Source organism: Bidens hawaiensis, unplaced genomic scaffold (genome assembly GCF_021521415.1).
Source record: "Bidens hawaiensis isolate Kalapana, Puna unplaced genomic scaffold, B.hawaiensis_p1.1 tig00011632_1, whole genome shotgun sequence".
NCBI classification, from domain to species: Eukaryota; Viridiplantae; Streptophyta; class Magnoliopsida; order Asterales; family Asteraceae; genus Bidens; species Bidens hawaiensis.
Window position 1 is genome coordinate 441213 of NW_027491910.1, and position 24061 is coordinate 465273.

Consider the following 24061-nt stretch of genomic DNA (forward strand, 5'->3'; position numbering starts at 1 on the left):
ACCCTTTTACCATCAAACCCTAAGGGCGTGCTCGTTTCACAGAATTCGTGGGAATTCAAAGGAATTGGAATTAAAATACATGACATGGCGTATCCGTTTCATTGAAATTGGAATCTTAATTCTATTTTGGTGTATTCGATTGTCAAGGAATTAGAATTGGAATTGGAATTCAATTCCTTCAAATTTCTTTAAATAAAGGGATTCAAAATTCTTCCAAAATATGGAGGATTTCAAGTCTTCCAAAATGTGGAGGATTTCAAGTGATTTTGTTGGAATCTTTTTTGAGTATTTTTTTTTAACGAGAACAACGAATAAAATATTTTAGTTTTTTTTATTTTTTTGTTTTTGATTTATATTTTAAGTTATGATGTTTTTTTTTATTTTTGAATGTTTTTTTTTGAGGGATTTTTTTGATCTTAATAGAAAATCTCAAAAAAAAATTCAAAAAAAAATCATAACGCAAAATATAAATAAAAAATAAAAAATCTAAAAAAACTAAAATGTTTTCGCCGTTATCCTCGTTAAAAAAACTTGATTCCAATTTATTTGTCAAACAAACACAACAAGAACGGAATTGGATTTCAATTTCTATTGGAACATTCAGATTCCAAATCCAATTCCTTCCGATTCCAAAGCCTATGCCAATTACATTTTCAATTTCATTCCATTCCGTGAAACGAACGCGTCTTAATATATTATTAACTTTTTTACAATAAATAAAATTAAAATTAAAAAGTATATAAATAGTATAATGAGAAAAACAAATAAATTTATTATTACAATACATATATGTATTTATTTTCTCCCTCTTTGTTTGGTTTGATTTAAAAGGCGAAGACGCAGCGTAAACCTGGTGTTTATTAATTCAGGATCTTGCGTCTTAAAGCGTGAAGGATTGCGTCTACAAGTCTTTGAATACAGATCACTCAAGCTCTGCTCCTTTATTATTCCTCATTAATCCTCTTAATATTGCTCTTCCTCAGGTAATCCTCTGCAATTTAATCCCTAATTTTTGGTGGGTTTTTTTCATTCTTGATAAACAAAGAATCAGTTTTTTATGTATGGCTTCTTTAGATTTCAAATGAAAACAGACTAGTTATTAATGGGTGATCTGTATTCTCTTGAAAGCAATCTGATCAATGCTTCTATTGCTTTCATTGTTTTTGTTGGGTTAATTGCTTTAATTTCTGGGCAATCTTATACTAATATTCAGTTCATTATATGGATATGCATTTTTGCTTATTTTGATTTATTTTTATTTTTTATAATTAGGTTGTGTCTATAGTCTGTTGAAGAAATTGTTTTAATGGTGAGTGAAATCTTCATAACAAGTGTTTAATGAAATCAATTTTTTATTTTTTTATTTTTACATGTTTTTTGGTTGTTTTGGTAATTAGGGGGAAGCTCCAGCTTTACTTGATGATTTGCAAAGGAGTTTTGAACAAGGGTTTGATCTGAAACCAAGCGGGTTCGAAACAGCTGTTGTTGTTGGGCACAAAACTGTATGATATTGAACCAGTTATATTTTATATCAACTTTCCTTAAAAGCTTCTTGTTTCAATCTTTATGTTTTTGTTTCTTTTGTGCATTTAGTATGCTATTGGAGGGACTAATGATTCAACATCAAGTGGAATTCTTATTTTCAACAAGTTGACTGGTCAATGGTAAATTTTGAGTCTTTTTTATTTTGATTTTGCTTCATTCTAGTTTGAGTTATTGACAATTTCATGCTAATAAAGATTGTGTTTTTATCAATGATAGGGTGATACCGACCGTTCTAGGAACGAAACCGGAGTCACTCAAGGGCCACTCAAGTGTTCTTTTGAATGAAGATAGAATCTTGATTATCAAAAAAGATTCCAAATCCAATGAATCTGTTTGGTTTCTTGAGGTGGGTGTTTCTCAATAATTGTAAAGTTTGAATCTTGATCTTGAAATGATATCGTTCATTACGTTTTATTAGGTGGACACGCAATTCATTCGTGATCAAAACAAGAAATTTGGAACCGAGGTTGTTGCTTGGAGTAAGGGCGTTATTGGAAATGTTGAGCGGTCCGTGGTGATTAGTGGCCCGTCAGGGGTGGGTAAGGGTACCCTAATTAATAAGCTGATGAAAGAATTTCCGACAATGTTTGGATTCTCGGTTAGCCACACGACTCGTGCACCGAGAGAAAAGGAGCAAAACGGGGTGCATTATCATTTCACCAAACACATTGTTATGGAAGAAGATATTAAATCCGGGAAATTTCTAGAGCATGCTGCGGTCCATGGAAATCTTTACGGGACCAGCATTGAAGCGGTTGATGTGGTTGCTGACGAGGGAAAGGTACAATTACCATTTAGCTTGTGTTATGCAAAAGAGACTGGAATTAATATATATGACAGTTGTCTTTGGTATATACTGGAAATAAACCAGAAGCCCTGGTTCTGCAATATTAATAATATAATTTTTATGTTTTTGTGTAGAGATGTATTCTTGATATTGATGTTCAAGGAGCAAGGTCGGTGAGGGCGAGTTCACTTGAAGCGGTTTTCATACTTGTTCGTCCGCCCTCGTTTGAGGAGCTCGAGAATCGCCTTCGTGCAAGGTTTACTTTTTAAATTTTAAAAAAGTGTCGACGATATATTATTGTGTTTTGTTTGTCTTCAAGTTGACTAAGACAAGGTCTTTGACTTGGTCAACAGAGGGACAGAAACCGAAGAACAGATCCAGAAACGACTTAGAAATGCAAAGGCTGAGATGGAACAGGGGAATTCTCCAGGCCTTTTTGATCATATTTTGGTCAATGATGATATTGAAGTGTGCTATGACCAACTTAAGGTGAATATACATTTGAGCTTTATATCATCATCATCATCATCATCGTACTCAGTATATCCCACCAATAGCAAAGCTATGGTAGGGTCTGAGGAGGGTAAGATGTAGGCAGCCTTACCTCTACCCCATAGGGATAGAGAGGCTGCTTCCGGTGAGACCCCCGGCTCGATAGTAGTTTTGCATCAAGCCTTAGACATAAGGCACATAGCACTCAATCATCGGGACACCGGCTGATCGGTGCATGTACCCTTATCTTTCAGCTATCAACGCCACTACATGATGCCTGATTAACCGTCCGTCACTTTTAACGTTATTTTCACGAGATTAGTAAAATAACGTCAAAATTAGTGCAATTTCACTTTTGCCCACCCGAGGGTTCACACATATATACATCATATGTGCGCACCGCAAGCAGGGCTAACATTTGAGCTTTATATATGATTTAAATTCTAAAAGCCTTTCATATGATTTCACTTGATGAGTTGTTGTGATTTTGTTGTAGGATATTTTGCGCATTAGTGAAAGCATGAACACTGCACCAGTAACCGGTATGTGTTTAGAAAATCCCAGTTACACATTTGATTATAATCATTATATGTTGTTTATGCAAATTTAATTAATTCTTACTCTGTAAATACAGCAAGTAAAGTGTTTGATTTACCTGCGGACCTCTCGTTGACCAAAATCAATGAAAAGATCGTGATAAACCGCGGGGCTGATGAACAGAAGTATGTGTGCAAATTCTCTCAACAAAATAACGTTCACACTCTTTGCTATGTTCTAAATAAATTTACATCATCTTGCAGGGTTGTTCTTGATTTAACTTCAATGAAAGGTGGGGCCCCTGGTCACACGAGGGGGCTAGATATGTATGCATGCTTTTGACGAATAAACATTTGCAACTGTTGAACCGATCTTTATAGTACCGACTCTAGTGATGGATTAATGTTGTTTTCTTGTTGAAATGAAGAGTTAACAAAGTAACTTGTAGTTAGAATCCCATTTTCTGGGCTTTATGTTTGTGTTCTGAAAGTTATTTTATTGAGGGATATGATTATGGAGTAACTTTTGAGAATTTCACCTTTGAAGAATGAATCTTGACTATGCCAATTTTGTAAAATCATATATTTTGAACTAGTTAATTATGTTTTTTTTTTTTTTGAATCTTTTAACCAATTAAAGTGGAGAGAGTTGTGGGCCCAGAACATATCAAATGTTTACAGCAGCAAGATCTTGTGTTTGTTGGAAAATTGGATCTTGTGCGTTTAAGATGCTGACTAGACACCTAGTAAGTGGTGGGAGTTTATGATGGTTTTCTCCGGCAGTTGGCTGCTTGCAAGTTGCAACTGTCACAAGCAGCTTTCCACTGGCAAACATGTGATGGGAAAACAAGAAATTGATATTTCACCAATCACAACACTTATATCTAACATTCAATCATTTCTTGCAACTATTATGACAATTGTCACTTATAAACGAGTTTTTATAAAATCACACGTAGACTAGTTCCTACGGGCGGTCTTGGGGCATGGTGGGCGTCATACATCGCCACGGGGCGTGGAGAGGTGGGTGCGGAAGTGATGACCGGCGCCTTCTCTATCTCTTCCTGTCATACACATACATATGTATTTATATATATAATGGGGCGCCCAAGGGGCTTTAAACTATAGCGGGGCGTTATGGAGAAGGCTTTGAAGCCCCCGGCGCTGATGTGGCACTGTGGAGGGGCTTCGATGCCCCCCACCATAGCGTATAGTCTTAATGCAAATGTTGATGTTGTGCGTGACACCTTCATGAATTGTGAAATAGAAGCCTTCGAAGTGTTTGTAAATCTCAGTCTGTTCAGTTTGATCGAATTATATTGTACGGTACCAAAATCGGTCATTTTCGTAGATCACTCTTTGTACCGGCTAAAAGGTTTCTTGCATGTGATTGCTTGCACTCGTCCAATAAAGTGTGAAAAGTGACAATTCAAAGAAGCCTTGTGGTAGAATTTTAAATTGAGAAAAAAAGGTTGATTAAAAGGGAGAAAAGAAAACAACCTTTGATGCATCTTTAATCATGGATCACTCTATTCACATTTAAAAAGTGAGATAATGACTTACAAGTTTATTGATGTTCAAACAAGCCATTAGCATGCAAGTGTTGGGGCTATAAACCTCACTGAACGTTCAACAGAAAATTTGTTTATGTTCCATTCATTTAATGAATGAACGGACATGAACAAGGAATTTCATTCGATTAACTAAATGAACGAACACGGACATAGGCCATGTTTGTTCAATTGTGTTTGTAAACATTCGTTAAGATGTTCGTTTACGTTCGTTTATGTTCGTCGGTATTTGTTTGTTTATGTTTGTTCATTAAAGGCTCTTAATACTTTTTAATTACTTTTCTAATATTATCATATAGATTTAAGCACATTTATTAACTATGAAACAAATATATCCATATGAGCATTATGTTAATAATTTATATGCAAATTTAATGTATGAATATGAATGTTAAAAAAACACCAACACAAACTTGGTAGCTAGTCAAAACAGTTGACACTGACTATTTGTTTATGTTAATTTATGTTTGTGAACCATTCGTGAACAAGTTAATTTCTTTCACGAACAAAAAAATTCGTCTAGTTGGGTGTTTGTAAATTGTTCGTTTGTCTAATAAAAACTTAACGAACAAACATGAACAATGTCTTGATCATTATTATGTACTTTATTGAAAAGGAAAAAAAAATACAAAATAAAAATATGGCATCCCCAAGTATTAGGATATAATAACATGAAGATTGAAGTGAGACAATGAATTGTGATGTTTGGTGGATTGCATCACGGGTCCTATAAGACATACCACACAAACATGTGTTGGTCTCTTGTGTGCTTTAAGTGGTGAGAAACAAACATGTGCACCGTACCAAAACAACAAAATTACTTGTTACAACAAATAGACACGAGTTACCTATATATCGCTACATCGTATCGTCTCCAATAAGGATGTCGGAAAGCTCACTTTCATCTCCAAAAAAGTAACTGCCAATTTGGTCTAATTTCGATTTTAAACCCAAAACAATGATGTTAAAGATAGAGTGCCGGTAGGTGTTCACTAAAAAATAGTTACAACGTGTAGTTCAAGTAAAATTTTCCAATAGGATTAGGTTACTTCCTATTGTAAAAAGGCCGTTTAGGTGTTGCATGAGTGGATGACTTATGTTTTTGTCATGTGGACAGTGCAAACAAATCATCATTAGTCTTCTCATATCTTTATCATAGGTGTAAATATAATTATGATGCATGAATAAGCCGGGGTTATGGAATATGGTTACCTGTTAAAGTGCTCTGCCTAGTTATAGTCTTGGTTGAAATATTGATAATGAATGGCATCATAAATACTGGTGTAATTAAAGAAGATTTTGTAGTGTGTATGAATTCAGTTCGTTCTTTTATGGTGCATAAATATGTCATATCAAATCAATGTCTTCAAATCGAATTTTGTCTTGTCCATCATAGATCCAAATTACAGGTGGACAAAAAAACCCGGATTGAACCGTACCTAGTAGAAATACCCGCAACCGGGTATTTGGGAACCGAAACTAGGACTGGCTATATCCGTATGGTACGCATAGGGTATGCATTTCAATACAAAAATCCATACTCGGAACCAAACCTGATTTATACCAAAAAATTGGTTCTGAATCCATGCATGAAACCGGGTTTTTCCATATCCAAATCTAGTATTTCCAATAGCCCGACATATAAATATATGTTTTTATGTTTTTTTAAATGCTGTATCTAATATTTTTACTTTTTAATATACATATACTTTTATGTTATTTATCTAATATTTTTACTTTTTAATATACATATACTTTTATGTTATTTGCTTACATTTACCGTATCGATTTTGAAGTTTTTATGCAAAAAAAAAGGACTCATAAAAAATATAGAAAATAAAGCCCTTAAAAAACTCGATAACTGAAAAATATATGAATTTTTTACTTGAAAATAGGGTATTAAAATACCCGGTATAAGGTACCCAGTTCCATCCCCTATCCGGAACTGGTGACACCGGATATGGTTTTTCAAGCCAATAACTGGTTCCGTACCCTACCCAGTTATGACTAATACCCGATTTTTTCAACACCAATAACAGAGTATTGAAAAAACTTGGTTATGGCCAATACACTATTTCTCCACATCCGAACCAAAGCCAAAAATCTACCAATATAAAGCAACACAATTTTTTCACTTGTCATTCAATTAGACCCTCCACATAGGCTCCAAGTGTACAAGTTTCCATTTTTACAGTTTTTCCATCAAGAATGATAAAATGAAAAATATGTTGTTTGTGAGAATTGAACTCAATACCTTACTTTTAACATATTTATAGCTTCCCAACTCAGCTAGGATTAAATGATGTTAGTCTTCTCTTTTTCTTAATTCGTATAAATTCACAACCTTCTATTTTATTACTTTTAAAATGCAAATACAAATTATTCTTACTAATCTATTTATTTTAGTAAATTATTTATATCTTATGAATCCATAAGATATGTTAATAGGCATATTATAAAATTTATTTTACTTTTTAACAACCCGTGTATCACACGAGCTCTATCCTAGTAAATAAATAAATAAATCCCGGAATTGATTATTTTTGTACCCGGGTATTTTATATCCATAACCGAACCCGACCCTACCCTACCCGTAGAGTATAGATATGGTATTCATTTTTAGCCTAATAAACGCACCCGAAACCATACCCAATTTACACCCGAGAACCGGTTATACCCTATACGCCTTTCTTAATGCCTGATAGAATACCCAATTTTTAGGTATATTTTAATGTTTACTTCACAATTTTTATATTTAGTTTTTCTAAAAATGAATATCTTATCATAGAGCAAATACTTTTTATTTGAATCAGTTTATGTTATTGTATTCTTTAATTATTTTACAAATTACAAAATAAATTAGTTTTTAAATGAATTTATTTTTGTGTTAAAGAAAAAAAAAACTTCCCTTTTAAAATGGGGTATTAATACTCTGGCTCATGTCCGGTTATACTCGTACCGAACCCTATCCGGTTGCTTTCAGTACCCCGATCATTTTTGAATTTGGTTCCATGCCCGGAACCGACTATTGAAAATAGCCATTTTGTGCACCTCTAATCCAAATCATTGAGTAGGTTTGTCGGCCCAAATCAAATATTTATAGGTCCATAGAAGTATTTGGTGGCCCATATTTGAACTTTGGGCTTAGCCCAACTAATATGAAGCTAACAAGACCCAGATGTATGGACCAAACTAGGCTTTCAGACTTTCACCGGCCCAATTCCAAGCTATCGTTGGCGGAGTAATTTTGCATTGATTTCATTTCTGCCGTCACTAAATCAAGCCCAATCATATAATTATTAAGCTTAGTGTATCTGCACATTGACTACATTGTTATTGTTAATATATAGAAAAGAAGCAAATAATGGCAACAAAGGCAGGGCTGGAAGAGACCCAAGAACAGATTCACAAGATTAGAATCACTCTCCCTTCCAAGAATGTCAACAACCTTGAAAAGGGTATTATTATTATTATTACTACTTTCAACCATTCTTCTTTTTTATGATTTAATAATGTAACATCTTAGTTGAAGAATTTTATAATAGTTTGGCTTATTTGTTGGGATCTGATTCGTTGTTTTATGGGGGTGGTTCAAAAAACATTTCCATATCCGATGCCTATATTTTATATACATTTTTTTATACTTTGAAGCTGGTATTTCATGGACGAAGCAAACAAACAAATAAATAATATCAAGAATGGTGAAGTTAGCGTGGAGCTTATAGCGGGAAGTGATCAATGGGCTGGCCTGTTAATTAAAGCTCAACCTCTGATAAAATTTGGCGAGATGCAAGCATCGCTAGGCGTAAGATTGTTGAAGCCCCAAACTGAGATTAGAGGGGTGAATGTTGGATCTTTATATCCTATTTGTTCCAAACCCACTCGAGCATATGAGTGGCGGCTTCTTTTGGTTGATCATGCAAAATGGCAAATGGTCAACCGGATATAAGATATAGGTTTTGTCTCATTATGTATATATATTTAAAAGACAAGTGTTGGTTGTCTCACAACAAGTACTGTAGCAAAATGTACAGGTCTTTATGCTTATAATGCAAGTTACATATAACCTTGGTTCTTTACACGTGTTTTCCACCACACTTTCCAATGTTGAGACGGTTATTCTTATCTTTGCCCACCACCATCGTCTTTTACGACACGACGCGACACCTCTACCGTTGTTCTCAATAGTGCCGGAGGTCGATGTTGATCTGGAATACATTCCGTCACCCCCGCTTGTTTCTTAATTAATTGGAGAAAGTATAAGCCTAGTTAAATTAATAATTATATATACCTGAGCAGGTGGGTTGTATAGATCAAATGGTTGTACGTTTCCTTGCTCCTTCTTCTATTGTTGCTTCCATACTCAATCTGCGTTCTTGGGATATATGTTTATATTCACGTAAACTTGCCGTCTAGACCTTTATTTTCATTTTGTGATTCGCTTATGAATTTTGTTGTTCATGTTCAACTCCCAAATTTCTAGGAGGTTTTTCCTAGCTACCTCTTATTGACTCATTGGTAATTTGTTTTGCATGTTAAAATTTTGAACTTATTTTGAATTGTTTTGTACATTTTAATTTTGAACTAACCTGCTTTGGCCATAAGTGTACAGCAAAAGCATCAAAAAGTCAAAAACATGTTACAGGCTTATAGCATAAATGTAATCATGCGAGTAAGAATCTTTATGATACTATATTATATATATAGTTATCATAGAGTGTGATTTAAAACTGACCGTTGGATAAGAACCAAGATTGATTCTTAGCCCTTCGATAAGTCTATATGAAGTTTAAATCTAACCGTCCGATAAGAACCAAGATTGATTCTCAGCCCTCTGATAAGATAAAAAAACAGTTTTTTTCCCTCTACGTGTTATCAGGTTTACTGCAGTTACCAACGGTTTTCCCCCACCCCACCCCCCTATTTTGCTCCGGCATCCGTGGCATATTCATATCTCAGAATCCTAATCGACGTACAATCACATTCATTCATCTTCCAAATTCAGTTTTGCTACACCCACCGTCAGTCCTTCAATTCCATAGCTAACCCAAATTGCGGCCGGAAGGTGATCGCTTTAACCGCCGACAATCGGAAACAACCATTTGATTTAGGGCTCGGTGTTTGTTTGTTTGTCTGTTTGTTTGTTTGATGATTCTGATATTTAATTTTGGATTAATTTTGTACACATCGGTCTTTAAAGGTTTTTCGAATCCTCTTGTGTGATATACTTTGATTGATGATGCCAGAGAGGAGGAGCATGAAATGAAAGTTGTAATTCTAATTATGTTCTCAGTTCTCAAACTTTCAGGTATCATTACTTTGGGTGTTCATAATCATTACTTTGTATTGCAATTAGCTGACTAATGGTTTTAATTTCAATAGGCCAGGGGACCTCAACCAAATTTATCAACTACCCCACCCATGTGAAAATGATAGGAAGAAATGAAGACATTAAAAAGGTTTGTGTTACCGATTTTGTTTTACTAATTTAATCCATATTGTATTCATTAATTTGTAGTATGTTTATCGTCATCATTTGCAATCCTTCATTCATAACAGATGTTTGATGTTCCTACCTTATCTTGCATCTCCTACTTAATTTCTTTCAGTTATTGTCTCAAAATCTGTGTGAAGAATGCATGTTGTGAGTAAACCATGCTCCTTTCTAACCGACTAATATAAAAGGATAGCTCATTCTAGAAGCGTTGGCAATCACTCACAGAACAAAAAGGGTATGCATACTGAAAATTCATTAACAATGCACTACCAGTTAAACCAGATATAGTGATGCATTGAGCATCTATATTAGGAGCATGCAAAGTCGGTTCGGTTCTGTTATGGAGGATTAACCATAACCAAGCTTCGGTTATAGAAGTTTGCTTAACCATAGCCATAAATGATGAGTTAACCATCAGTTATGGGTCGGTTTGGTTAAGTTCGGTTAATTATCGAATATATATTTTTTCTTTGATCCAAAACAAGGTACACCTCAGTACGTATTTACCGATTATGCAAATGAACGCCTTTTGCGTAACAAACGAACGATTAACCGAACGGGTCGGGTTATGACCCAGATATCTCGAGGGGCCATCTATAAGTGATATACGATCTATACAAGCTAAAATATTAGAAATATGGCCTTAGTTTGATAGCAAACAAGTTAAACAAAAACATGCTCGTTTAACTACCCACTATAGATTTAAACGCGAAAGATAGTTACAAACCAAGCATTGTATCATCCGTTAAGCCGAAAAAGACTTATCAAACACTTATTTGAAATGTTTTAAGCGATCCGTGAAAATATTTTTGATTTTTACAAACATATAGTATGTTTTTATAATTTTACACAAAACTAGCCGAAAAACACCCGTTTTCGCGCTGTTTAACGCACTCGATAAGTTTTTCGCGCCAAAAACCGAACCCGAACTAAATTTGGACAGGGCTTTTCGTATTTGGGCTTGAGGAATCAGAAACTTGGGCCAAAATGGGCCCAAGGTGGGCCCATATAATCCCGATCGCAAACAGCAGCCCCCCCCCCCCCCCGTTTAGTTCTTTCACATATAAACTAGATACAAGATATTTTAACATCATTTTCTTGAAAATTCTGGACACAACTTCTTCTCCAGCCAAAAATAGCAAGAAAACCTAAGGTAAGGAGCTTAAGCTTAAATAAGTAGCTTTTTTACTTGTTTAAACTTGTTTAATACCATAAAAACATGTCTTGGTTACTAAAAATCATTCCTAACCGTGTAAAAATCCTAAAAATGGTCCATAAACATTTTTTGATCATACACATGGTAAGGAACCTGTTTTGATAGTTTTTTTTGGCCATAAACACGGATTAAAGGGTTGAAACGACGTTTTTACGGTTCAAAAGTTCGTTTTTGTGCATTAGCCGAAACCCTAAGTTAAGGGTTGTTATGTTGATGAAAAAATTTCTTGGTTTGTGATATAGGACTTTTACCTAGCTTGCTTAGAAGCACAAGAACCTGCAAACTTGATTAAAAAGTCGGAAACGAGCCAAACCAGCTAAGGTAATGCCGAAACACTCGCTTACGGGCTACTTAGGTTAAGGTTATGATGTCCATATTGTTAGGACTTGAAATTTTGCAGGGACATCAGGGAACATGTCAATAAGTCCCTGTTTAAATTTGGTAATTTTTCGACCATTCGAGAATATTTGGCGAATTTATTACCGAATTGGGACGTTTATTTGGGAAAAATAGCTAAAATACTTCAAAAATTATGAAAATTTTCTGGCAACTCAGATTTGATGTATTTTGATCACATATGAATTTTGGGATCATTTGGAGAAGTTTAAAGGTGTTTTGTTTATATGCGTTCGTGTGAATTTTTATAACCGAATTTGGGCCGAAAAGAATATTGCACGAGCTTTTTACTTTCTTGTTTTGGGACATGATTTGAGTATTCAGGAATTTTTTTGGAATTTTTGGAAATTGTTTGGGGGTAAACGGACGATTTCAGGCGAAATATAGCTGATAAAATGAATTTTTATAAATTAATAAATCATTAAATAAATTCCAGAAATATTTTTATTAAAATATACATATTTTAATTGATAAGTGGTTAAATTTTCATAATTTAATGATTAACGGTTAATTAATTATACTAATTTGAATATTAAACAAATTCAGTTTTTATAAAAACCGGCAAGTTTACAACTAGCGAATCTGCGGGAATATCAAAACACCAAGAGTGATCAAAAATCATATTTTTGAACTAATTAAGTAAAAACGAACTTTTCTATGAATAACCTGGACAATCCGGATGGATTGTGCGCGTGTCTTCTTAAATCTAACTGAATAAACGGAAACGGGCCCCGTGGCTAATCCAGGACCCCAGTATGTGATCTTTCTTTATAACTTAATCATTTTGTTAACCAATACATTTACCCAAGCTTATTTTCCCATAACTGTTTTCTGAACGCTTAAACGAACAACTTGGCACAGCTGGGAAAACGGGAATCTGAGCCAAGTTCAGTTTTTAGTATTAGACATTGAACAACATCACAACATAAGCCTATTGCCACTTTCTGGACGTTCCAGCTACACCCAGATTAGTTATACAGCCCAAATTAGTATTGAGATTATAATAATATTAAAATATTAAAATTATTATAATATTGATTATAGGAACTACTGATAGCGGACTGAACAAACCACGAGTTGATACAGTACTGAATATCTACTAAACCGTGAGTTTCATGACCCCACTTTTAAACTGTTTTACGAACTTTTGGGGTGAAAAGCATGTTTGCTTATATCTATATACTTATCCGAAACATGTGATGATGTGAATTATCTAAGTGCTAACACACGAAAGTCCTCACGATCACAGTGATTAACTTCGAGCCAGTGGCTTATGAATAGTACTATTGGTTTGACAAACCCAGGCGGGGCCAGCACGGTTGCTGAGGCATTATCCCGTTTGCACATGTCCATATTATTTGTACGAACCAGCTATGTAGTGTTAGACATAGCTACCGGGGCATGTTGTGGGCAGAAAGGGGCCACAGTGGTTGATTGAGCGTGGGAAATGGAGGCACGCAGCACGAACAGTCCAGGCTTCACTGTAGCTTAGCATAATTACATCACATACATCATTTACATACATACATACTTATTTCATGATTACAAGTGTTGACTTGTGAATACTCATTACTGTTTTCTTGAAACTCGTGAAACTCACAAACTCTAGTAGTTGACCCGTTTTAAACTGCTTTTCAGGTGTACCTAAATCGGAATGATTTGGTGATCTGTTACTGCTCAAGGTGTGTGGTTGATGCTATGTGAATAGAGGCAAGGGTGTTAGTGGTAAGAACGTATAGTTAATGAACCAGTTTTGTTTGTATCGCCTAGACTGTAAAACAATAATAGAACAATGAGTTGTAATATATTGTAAATTAGTTTGTAATGTTTCTTTATAAACAATGTGTTGATACCAGAGGTGTCTGTTACATTCCCGTTTTACGCTTCCGCATTGTGCTAGTCGGGGTGTGACATAAGTATTGGTGGCTGGTTTTTTTTTTTTTTTTACCCTTTCTGCAAGTAACTCAGAAGTGCCATTTGTCCTAAAGTTTTTGCAGCAGGGGAAGTTAGGCGCGAAGAAAGTAAAGTACTTATGTGCTACTTGAATCAATTTATAGATGCCACCTGATGTTAAGAATTAGTTTTGTGGTGGCAATTTTGACTTATGTTTACCAGGAAAATCAGAAATGTTAGCTTAAAAGGAATTGGGTCAAATGGGTCGAACGCTGCGAAAAAGTTTATTTTTAATGCATAAAAACTCATAAATCTTCTTTCTTTCTTTTTTTTTTCTAAATTAGATTAACATAAAAACCAAATAATATAAAAAGATAAAATGAATCACTACAATGATAAACTTGTCAAAAGTGTATTTTTAACGCATAGAATACTCTACTTAGATGGTTTTTTTATTTTCAAAGTTAGATTACATTTGAATGATATAATTCTTTGTTTATGTGACACATTTCAAAGTTCCATAAAAATTTATAGAAATATGATTCTATTTATTATTTTACGGGTTTCAGAGCTAAAAGGCATTGCAAGGTATTCACCATCTAATATAAGTTATCAACCAATATTGAGCTATTGAATTTTGGGTTGATTTGGGTTGTGTTCGATCTCAAACGCGTGCTAAAGTGAGTCAAATGGTTCTATCTTTGTTTGGTTGATTTGGGTCGTGTTTGGTGATTGATGAAGCTGCAGCTATTCAACTTTTCCATGTCCTTACATAGGCTTTCCAAGTCCATACTCCGTACTCAAAGAACTCTGCAGTCAACTGGTCTCTGTCAGGCAAAGATCTTTGTCTAAACTGTAAAAACATTCTCAAATAATTGAATGTATTTTAAGGTTGTTGATGAACCTTATGAACAGTTGAAGCTAACTTTTTTTTGGTTGATTGATGTATCAGGTGCAGATGGTTCTGAAGGCATGAAAAAAACGTTAAACCGGTGAACTTCAGCTTAGTTTTTGATCTTTCGTTAAACGATTTTCTTGAATTGTATTATAAGTCACAAAATAATTAGTACAGCGTTATTGGATATGTTAAGAAACTAATATATATTTATTGCGTACGTTATTATTTTACTATTTTCTGAAAACCATTGGTAAGCAAGTGGTTCCTATATTCGTGAGCCACCCGTTCTACCGGGCTCTGTCAAAGTTTGACAGCGCATCCTTTAAGCAACATGGAGTTACGGTTCCATCTACTGGTTTCTTTCTTGCTGGAACCACCGAACCTTGGTATGAATTTTGTGTTGTTTTATACTTTTATTCCATTTTGAGATGATGGTTTTTTAATTATCATTTTTGGGTCAATTGAAGGTATAACAATTCCAAGGTTTCTTGTGCTCCCGCTCAACTAACCATCTTTTATGGCAGGATGGTGAATGTGTATGATGATATCTCCGTTGAGGTATATAAATCAAATCTTTATTGTCAAAAATTAAATCTTGTTGATAAAAACTTTAAGTGTTTATTATCTTCTAGACTATTTTATTTAGGCTCAACCTGTCATGTTGTTGATGGGAAATGGTGCATTCACAAGCACACCTCAGGCTAGGGTTCAAGCCCAGGTGCCGGTTTCAGGAACACCCATAGGAAACGTGGTTTATGTGATCCAACCGGTTAACCCGCAGCCTTGCTTAGCCATCTCGAGCCCGATGTTGGTGTCCTCCCACCCTCTTGGCCCCACTTACAAAGATGAAGGTGCTACAACGTTTGGCGGCTCATGTTTACATGTTAGCAAAGTGGATAGCTCAAGAGTTATTAGTTCACTTGAAGAAGTTATGAAATCAGGTATTCAGCTATTCCCCAAGCGCAAGCAAGGCAACTTTGGCTCAGTTTCTTGAGAAGCACAAAGAAAGGAATATACCTTCAAGAGTGTTTTGGACTTTTAACCCAGTAGTCAAATGTAAGCTTGGTAAAAATGGGTCAAAGGACTCAAAACAGGTTCAAAGTTATAACTTTAGACCAAATGTTGACACAAACATATCACCATTGGTCCCTAAAATAAATGGAGGTTATTTTTTTCCATAAAGTGCACATGAAATGACCAAAATACCCCTAAGTTTAAAAATGAAAAAAAGAGTTATTAAAATCTCATGGCCCCCACTCTTTTTACTAATAAATTAAATAAACCAAAAAACCAAAAACAAAAATGTATTACTAAACCTTAAAAAAGGTATTTTAGACATTTAACCCAATAGACAAATATAAGGCTGGCAAAACAGCAGGATTTGGTTGGGTGACTTACGGGTCAAAACAAGTTTTGAACAAAATGGGTGCGGGTTAAAATGAGTCATTTTGAAAATGATTTTTTAATTGTGTTTGTAGCTTTTACCATTAAAGATAACATTTTTATATTAATGTTTGATTACACAAAGTAATGTCTTCGGTTCCTTACATTGTGACCGAGGTTTCAATTGTCAGCGGTGGACCAAGCAACATGAATGTTGTAGCTGCAGCTGATGTCGGTATACTTAACTAGTGTTGGATGTTTTTTGTTCATTGCATGTTTTAGGAACTTTGATATATGTTTTATTGCGTGTGAAGCATATAAGGGAATTTGTGTAGATGTTGACCACGTAGGTAAAAAAAATACCATTTTTAGTGAACGGGTAAAAAATATAATTTTAGTAAGCGGGCCAAAACTTTCGATTTTAGTAAACGGGGCCAGCATATTAGTTTTAATTAGCAAACGGGTCAAGACTATCATATTAAGTGAACATGTCAAAATTATCATTTTTTTAAACGAGATAAAATTGTTGTTTTTAATAAACGGGCCAAACTTCTCATGACATGAAACATGTCAAACTTGTCGATTTTCATGAACGAGTCAAAATTAACTATTTTCAGTGAATGGTTATGAAGACTACAAAGCTCAAATGTTATGCAGGTGAACAACATGTCGGCTTATTTCATGAGGTTTGAAATTCTTTGCTAAGGCCCCCATTTTTTTACAATTTGCTACTGAAAGTCTAGCAATAATTTTTTAATGTTTTTTTAACTATAAACAAAAAAAAAAAGAGAAATTGGAAATCTATAAAGGGGTCAGGTTGGACCAGTTTACATCATAACCACTATACGTCTGCTAAACTCATAAAAGTTCTTTAATATCCACAAAAAACTATTTGGTTGACTTGGTGATGCAAGTTTTAAATAATATGTTAACCTACTTTCTTGCAGGTTTTGGTTGATGTATATGAAGATCCAATCTACTGGTGGCATACGGTTAATAGGTTATTATTTTTTTTAAAATGTTTTGTTCTCATACAAACTTGTAATCTACTTTCTTGTGGTGTATTGAACCACTTTCAATTATATGATATATGGTTATTTTTTTGGCAACTATCTTTATGGGATTTTAGTAAGTATAGCTATCGTTCATGTTACTGAACTGTGTAGCGTCATATTCTTGCATTGATATTCCTGTCCACCAGACGGATAAAGTACTAGTTTTCTTGGATGATCATAAGCATAAAAAACATGTTAGGATTTTGTGAGGTGAGTTTTAGTGCAGTTGTTGAAACTTTGACGGTGATTATTTTCTATGGACTATGGTTACTTTTTTAGACAATAATTCTGTTGTAGTCAAATTCGAGGTTCTTGAAATTCACTTTAATAGTTGTTGAAAGTTGATGGCTACTATTTATTAATCAAATCCATTTCAATCCCTTACCCAAGTATGTTCTATGAGTGGATTCATAACAATATCTAATAAGTTCTTCGGGTTAGTGGTCCTTAAACATCTAAATTTATTTAATAAATTTTTACTCCTACTCGACTACTCTACACCAATACTACATGTTTTTGCCCAAATTTAAATAAGGGGCCTCCCCTCTAATAGACATGTGCGTCTACCAAATGGGTTAACCCACACACACCCAAAGACTCTAAATTCAAAAGTTTAGGAAGTACAAAGAAATTTATTTTTTTAAATAAAGAATTAATAAGCTCTATCTACGCCCTAGATTTTTAGGGTTACTTGATGTGCATTTTAGAGCATTCTCAATCCATTATTCATTTTCATTTTTAAAATTACATAAAAAATTGCTGCATTCTTTCTCTTCTTTTTAATTAAATAATATTTTTTTATATCTTATCATTACATTTTTTTCTTTCCTCCACTCATAACCACATTAAAAAATATTAAAAAGTTTAGAGTTTGAACATTGTTTCTCTAAATTTTGCCGTGAACAATAAATTTTCTCTATACTCTACTCACAACCATTAGAGGTGCACAAAAAACCTGAATCCGGAACTGGACCCGAAAAAAATACCCGGAACCGGTTTTTTTAATACCCGGGTTTTTGATACCCGACCCTGCCTATAGGGTACGGCTAGGGTATGCATTTCATTACCAAAAATCATACCCGGAACCGAACCCGATTTATACCCGGTAATACCAAAAAACCAGAACCGGTTCCATACCCGGAACTGGGTTTCTCCAATACTCGTAACCGGGTTTTTCAAATACACGAAAAATACCTGAAAAATACCCGAAAATACACATAAAAAGTGCAACATCTTAAAAAATCTAATCTATACCCGAAAAATACCCGGAAAAAAGCCCGAGACAACCCATACAAAACCTGAAAATAGGGTTTATTCAATACCCGGAAATAGGGTATTCAAATACCCGGTTCTATACCCGACCCGAACCCAATGCATAGGGTATGGTTTTTAGAGACAATACTCGGACCCGAACCCGACCCGGGTATTGCCAATACCCGATTTTTCAATACCCGGTCATGTCCGAACCCGATTCCATACCCAAACCCAGATATTTAAAAAACCCAATTTATGCACCTTAACAACCATAATCTAAAAAATGAAGAATGAAATCACATAAATTTGAAATGCTCTTAAAACTCTATATCTAGCATCTTTAAGGCCCATTAATCATTACAAAAGATATTTGTAATTTTTTTTGTATGGAAAAGATATTTGCAAAACAATAATGTTTTATTTCTTGTAAGACAAAAAAAATAATGTTACACGCCAATTAGTGTGATAATTATTTTATCAAAGTCACTTAAAAGTATTTTTTCATGTGACCTTTGTTACTAGTTGAATTTGATTCAATCTATTGTAATCTTTTATATGTAAATGAATCGTATTTTAGATCAACATCTACACTACTTAAAACTTTTTTAAAAAAATAATAATGATTTATAATTGGAACAAGTTCATAAGTATCTCTAAAATGCTGTGATACTATTGTACTTACTCAAAACAAAAAGTAGTATCAGATATATCATTTAAAATAACTTAAACGTTTGAATATTCTTATTTCATTTACTTTTATTTATAATATTATAAGACAACAGTATTAATGTTAGAAATATAAAAATGAGTATAGTATGTATATGAAATTATCTTTATTCTATATACATTATTCGTTCTAGAAGAATTTCATTTTCATTAAGAGAGTCAGTCGTTAATAAAAAGTCATATTTGACTTCCAAATATAAAACCAAAGATTTCAGGCAGGTTGATGTACCCAATTGATTCATTTCTGAAATAGTTGCTAAAATGAAAAAGACATACTTTCAAGTAATAATTTCTAAAATGAAAAAGACATACTTTCAAGTAATAATTTCTTTAAAAACTAATGTTGTAAAAATAGGTTTATTAAGTATTCGCTACAAACTATGTATCAAATGGGCTAACCCACACACCCAAAACTCTAGATTCAAAAGTTTAGAAAGTACAAAGATATTTATTTTTTAAATAAAGAATTAATAAGTTCTGTCTACGCCCTAGATATTTAGGGTTGCTTGATATCGATCAAAGCATGCCAACCTCATCCAAAATCACATCTTATCGATGAACCATCGATGAACCTGTACCGATTTTGACTCAAAAAAATAAAACCATAACTCGCACTTCTATAATATTAAAAAAACAAAAATATCATTTTTTATTAATTATTAGCAATTTTTAGATTATTATATTATTTAAAATGTATTGCTCTTATTTATATTGATATTTACCTATTTTGTTATAAATATTAGTAAACTTATGATATGTGACACATAAATAATATTCAAAAACTAATTTTCTTTATATTTACCATGTCCGAGTACTCCTCGAGTTTGAGTACACCCGACTTTCCAGTCAGCCGCCTAACGACTTTTGCAACCTTGTTAAGAACTCACTTGGTCTCTGGCACATGCAATAATGATCATACTTCATTTTCTTTTAAAATGATTGTTTCTTTATTTTCAATCCGTTTCGAAAAATAATAATAATCATTTCAACCACACTAAAAACAAACCAACCTACCATATAATTATTAGTTATCTTTTTATAATTATTGCAAGTTGCATAACAAGGCGAAATTATGAGAATTTTGAAGTCATATGAGCATTGAGCAAGTCAAGTTGAGCAACTTTTTAAATAAAGTGACACAAACAAAATAGAAAACGTCTAACGTTGGATTAATTCATCAGCCAATTCAAAAAACTTGTACAAATCTCTAAGTTAGGCTTAAATACAAACAACAAAACAGCTAACAAAATTTGGTCAATGCATCACCACTAATCACAGTCACTAGCTTCCTAAACATCCGAGTCCGATCCCGTCCCGTACTCTTCCGTTGGCGGTCTTCCCCGACTAGCGGAAGGCGGCGGTGGCGGATCAACCGGCATCGCACCCTCCAACACGTTCACCACCTCCCCCATTGTCGGCCTCATACGCTCATCCGACTGCAAACACCAAAACATTATCCTCAACACCCGCTCCAATTCATCGTTGTCAACACCGCCTTCTATCGGTTTATTCACAATCTCCGCTGCATTGCCACCCGCCCACATCTCATAAGCCGAGTCACAACCGTTGTGACCGCCTGGACCGCCACTTAACACCGCCAAAACAACGTACCCAAAGTCCATAATGTCCTTCGCGCTACCATCCCCATCATCCACACCGCCACCTAGAAAGCTCGTTAAACCGTATTCGGTTACCTTGGCTTCCAAATTCTCATCCAAAACAACATTTTCACAACTTAAACTACCGTGACCGATAAACTCCCGACACCCAATGTGTAAGTACGAAACTGCCCTTGCGACAGCTAAGCATATATCCAACCGTTTTCGCCATGCCAGCCTCCTGACCGTCACCGGGTCTGCCAAACACTTGGCAAGCGACCCGTTTTTGAGGTACTCGTAAACAAGATATTTATAACCCGATTCGCAACAATAACCCTCGAGTCTAACAAGGTTTCTATGATGAATACTTCCGAGCTTCAAAACCCCACATCGAAACTTTCGTGGGTCTACCTTTACTGTACTATAATCTTTCACCAAAACGGGCTGCTTTTCCGGGAGAATACCCTTGACCGAGTTTGATCCGACTCGATGCTTAAAGTTATCGGTAATGTCTTTCACTTCGGTGTACGATAAAGCGAGACAGCCACTCAGATTCGGCCCGTCTTTGTAGGCTGCATAGTCGCGACCCGTGAAACTATACCGTTTTCGGTAAACCCAATATCCCATTAGTCCAAAGTGGATAATAATAAACACGATGATCGTCCCGGCCCCGACTCCAACCACACACGAAACACAGACCACGGGATTATCTTGTTTTGAATCAGTGTTTTGTGAGGTGGGTTCGGGTTTAGATTTGGTTAAATTTGGTATGCCCGCTAATGGATCGTTACATACTTTAACGAAGGAAACAGAAGATACAGTTAACCCCGACTGACCACCCGCGTACTGGGTTTTCTTGATCTTGCAACTTGTGGTTCCATCGTTCATAAACGTTGCAGCCGTGCAAAGATGGTCTTCTTGACACAAGTTTTCACATTGTTTAGAGTTGACTTGAGAAACAACGGTCTCGTTTGGCGGGTAAATAGCATATAATAAAGTGTGATCGAGTTTAACCATTGCAGAGCCCGATTCACAGCTTTGCTGATAAGGAAGCAAGCATTTGGAAGCCGAAGATGATAACACAGAAAACGGGCATTTACATACAGGCGACCCCGACTCGTTAAACGCACATATCCCCGCGAGCCTGCAAGTTGCGAAAACGTCACATTGATTCTCAACAGCCTGCCAAACTAACTTCCATGAGGTTGACTTTTTTGACCATGAATGTAACCGAAGGTTTCCGTCAACATCCAACCGAAGGACCCGAAACTTGACATCCGGTTCACCATGATCATCACTGAACACTGACCATATTGGGCTTGACATGTTATTAAACAGTTGGAAGGCTCCATCAGAAGCTAGCACAGCTCGGAGAGCCGGTGAAGCGAGTGATGCACTTTTCCAATAAGCGACATCATTTTCCCATTTGAGCTCTAAATCACCCACTGCACCAATCCTAAGACTATAATAACTGGAAATCGAGTTTCGGCTAGCAGCCCGTAAAACTTGATTCGTTGATAAATTCTGGCCCGGGAGAAGCGTATCGGATGGGGTATCAAAGCTTTGCCAGACAATGTCTTTATTATTATTATTCAAAAGAACCAAATTGCCATCATCTTGTAGAACTGCTGACTCAACAGATGAATTAGTGGTATTACTAGCCCAAACAGTGACTCCTCTTGTGGAATCATAAAGAACCAACTCCCCGGTTTTCATTAACTCGAAATAAGACTTGTCTCCTACTCTTAAGTCACCACCAGCAGCCCACACAACGGGCTGTTTGTCAACCGGTATCAAACCCGAGCTTATACGGATCCCGATACCGTACTCGTTCATGCGGTTAAAGAACCCGATTTCAAAATCGCCATTTGGAGATACCCAGTGATTCTTATCCTCCACCGATAACTTTGAGCCCAATGGAATATTTGAAGAAACAACCGGTAAAATAGCAATAACGAGCAAAAAGATTGAATAAAAATGTGATAATCTTTCTGTTCCAAGCATATCTGCATATGCATAAAAATGCAATCTTGATCTCTGCACATTCATAAAGACTGAATTTAGCTTAAAGATTTTTATAAAAAAAAAAAACTTAAACTAATGGCTTCTAATAATAATTAATTAGCATGTGATGAATGAAGAATCAATTCTTGTAATTGAGGGCCCACCATAACCAAACCATGTATGAAAATAACAAAATTCATGGGCATGAATGTATGTTCTAACTAAAATGTTATGAATTTATCAAAATATTGATTAGTTGGTGAATTGAATTTTTGGTAAAATGGGTCCCAGATTAGGCAGATAAGATGATCATTTGAGCTTAAGTAAACACTTTCTACATGTCAAACAAAGTATTATAAATAAGTTATGCTAAACAACTTATACATTCAAACCATGCATTTATTTTATTAATAGTAAACTAAAGATTCAACTTTGACAAACACAATCAATGAGCTTAATCTATTTTTAGAGCAGATTTGGTTGAAAGGTTGAATATAATATATATATTGTTTGTGAACACAATTGAGAGTAAACTATAGAAAAAGCAAGAAATGAAAAATACAATGGGAACCCACAAATTAAATGGGTAAGAATAGCACACAGTTGGGAAAACCTAAATAAGGAAAATAAAACCTTGAGAATCATTTGATTGGACCCATTCAATCACTTTCATATCTAAAGTTGAATCAAGGGTTTCAAGAACAGGCAACTCACAATGCTGCATCAACATCCATGAAATAGTTAAGAGTGTGAATTAAAGATTGTGTTTGATAGTTATGTAACAAGATTGAAGAAAATGAGGAAATATGAGAATCCCAATAATAAAGTTTTGTAATTGCATGAAAAAGGAAGGATCTTGAAGATGAATCTTGATCTAGAAAAAATTCTTGAATTTCAGTAAATGCAAAAAAAAAAAAAAAAAAAAAAAAAAAAAAAAAAAATTCTTGAAGTTTTGTGTGGCTATGAAAGATTATGAATTAAAAGTACAGAAAGTGATAACCCTAATGTTAAAATCCATGTAAATGAAGATAAAAAGGGATAATGTGCTCACACACATACATTCAAGATTAAAAAAAAAATCAAGAATCCATGGATTGGTATTGAGATTGTGAATATAATTTGGGTCAGATTCAGAAAGATGAAAAAATGAAGTGATAATTAGAGAGACACCCACACCACAAAAGTGTAAGTGCATCAAATAGAATAAAGA

General features: G+C 34.8%; 1 protein-coding gene and 2 pseudogenes across 1 annotated transcript; 2 read left to right on the top strand and 1 right to left on the bottom strand.

Moving 5' to 3' along the window:
- The first annotated feature begins 878 nt into the window (after positions 1-878).
- LOC143538461 (guanylate kinase 2-like) lies at positions 879-3732 on the top strand. The gene is made up of 11 exons (XM_077032025.1): positions 879-983; positions 1273-1309; positions 1398-1502; positions 1594-1664; positions 1762-1891; positions 1964-2326; positions 2467-2588; positions 2686-2821; positions 3321-3366; positions 3459-3546; positions 3625-3732. Exons 2-11 carry the CDS (start codon positions 1307-1309, stop codon positions 3701-3703), a joined length of 1143 nt encoding a protein of 380 aa, XP_076888140.1. The 5' UTR covers positions 879-983; positions 1273-1306; the 3' UTR covers positions 3704-3732.
- A 4563-nt stretch (positions 3733-8295) lies between these two features.
- Positions 8296-16566, top strand: LOC143538472 (protein TIFY 6B-like; annotated as a pseudogene).
- A 3961-nt stretch (positions 16567-20527) lies between these two features.
- On the bottom strand, positions 20528-22879 carry LOC143538463 (G-type lectin S-receptor-like serine/threonine-protein kinase SD3-1 pseudogene; annotated as a pseudogene).
- Positions 22880-24061: the final 1182 nt, after the last annotated feature.

What these genes read in the sequence shown, in the direction of transcription:
- LOC143538461 (XM_077032025.1), top strand. An exon ending in TTGTTGTTGGGCACAAAACT is followed by an intron (nt 1,503 to 1,593) that starts GTATGATATTGA and finishes TTGTGCATTTAG; the next exon opens with TATGCTATTGGAGGGACTAA. An exon ending in AATCTGTTTGGTTTCTTGAG is followed by an intron (nt 1,892 to 1,963) that starts GTGGGTGTTTCT and finishes ACGTTTTATTAG; the next exon opens with GTGGACACGCAATTCATTCG.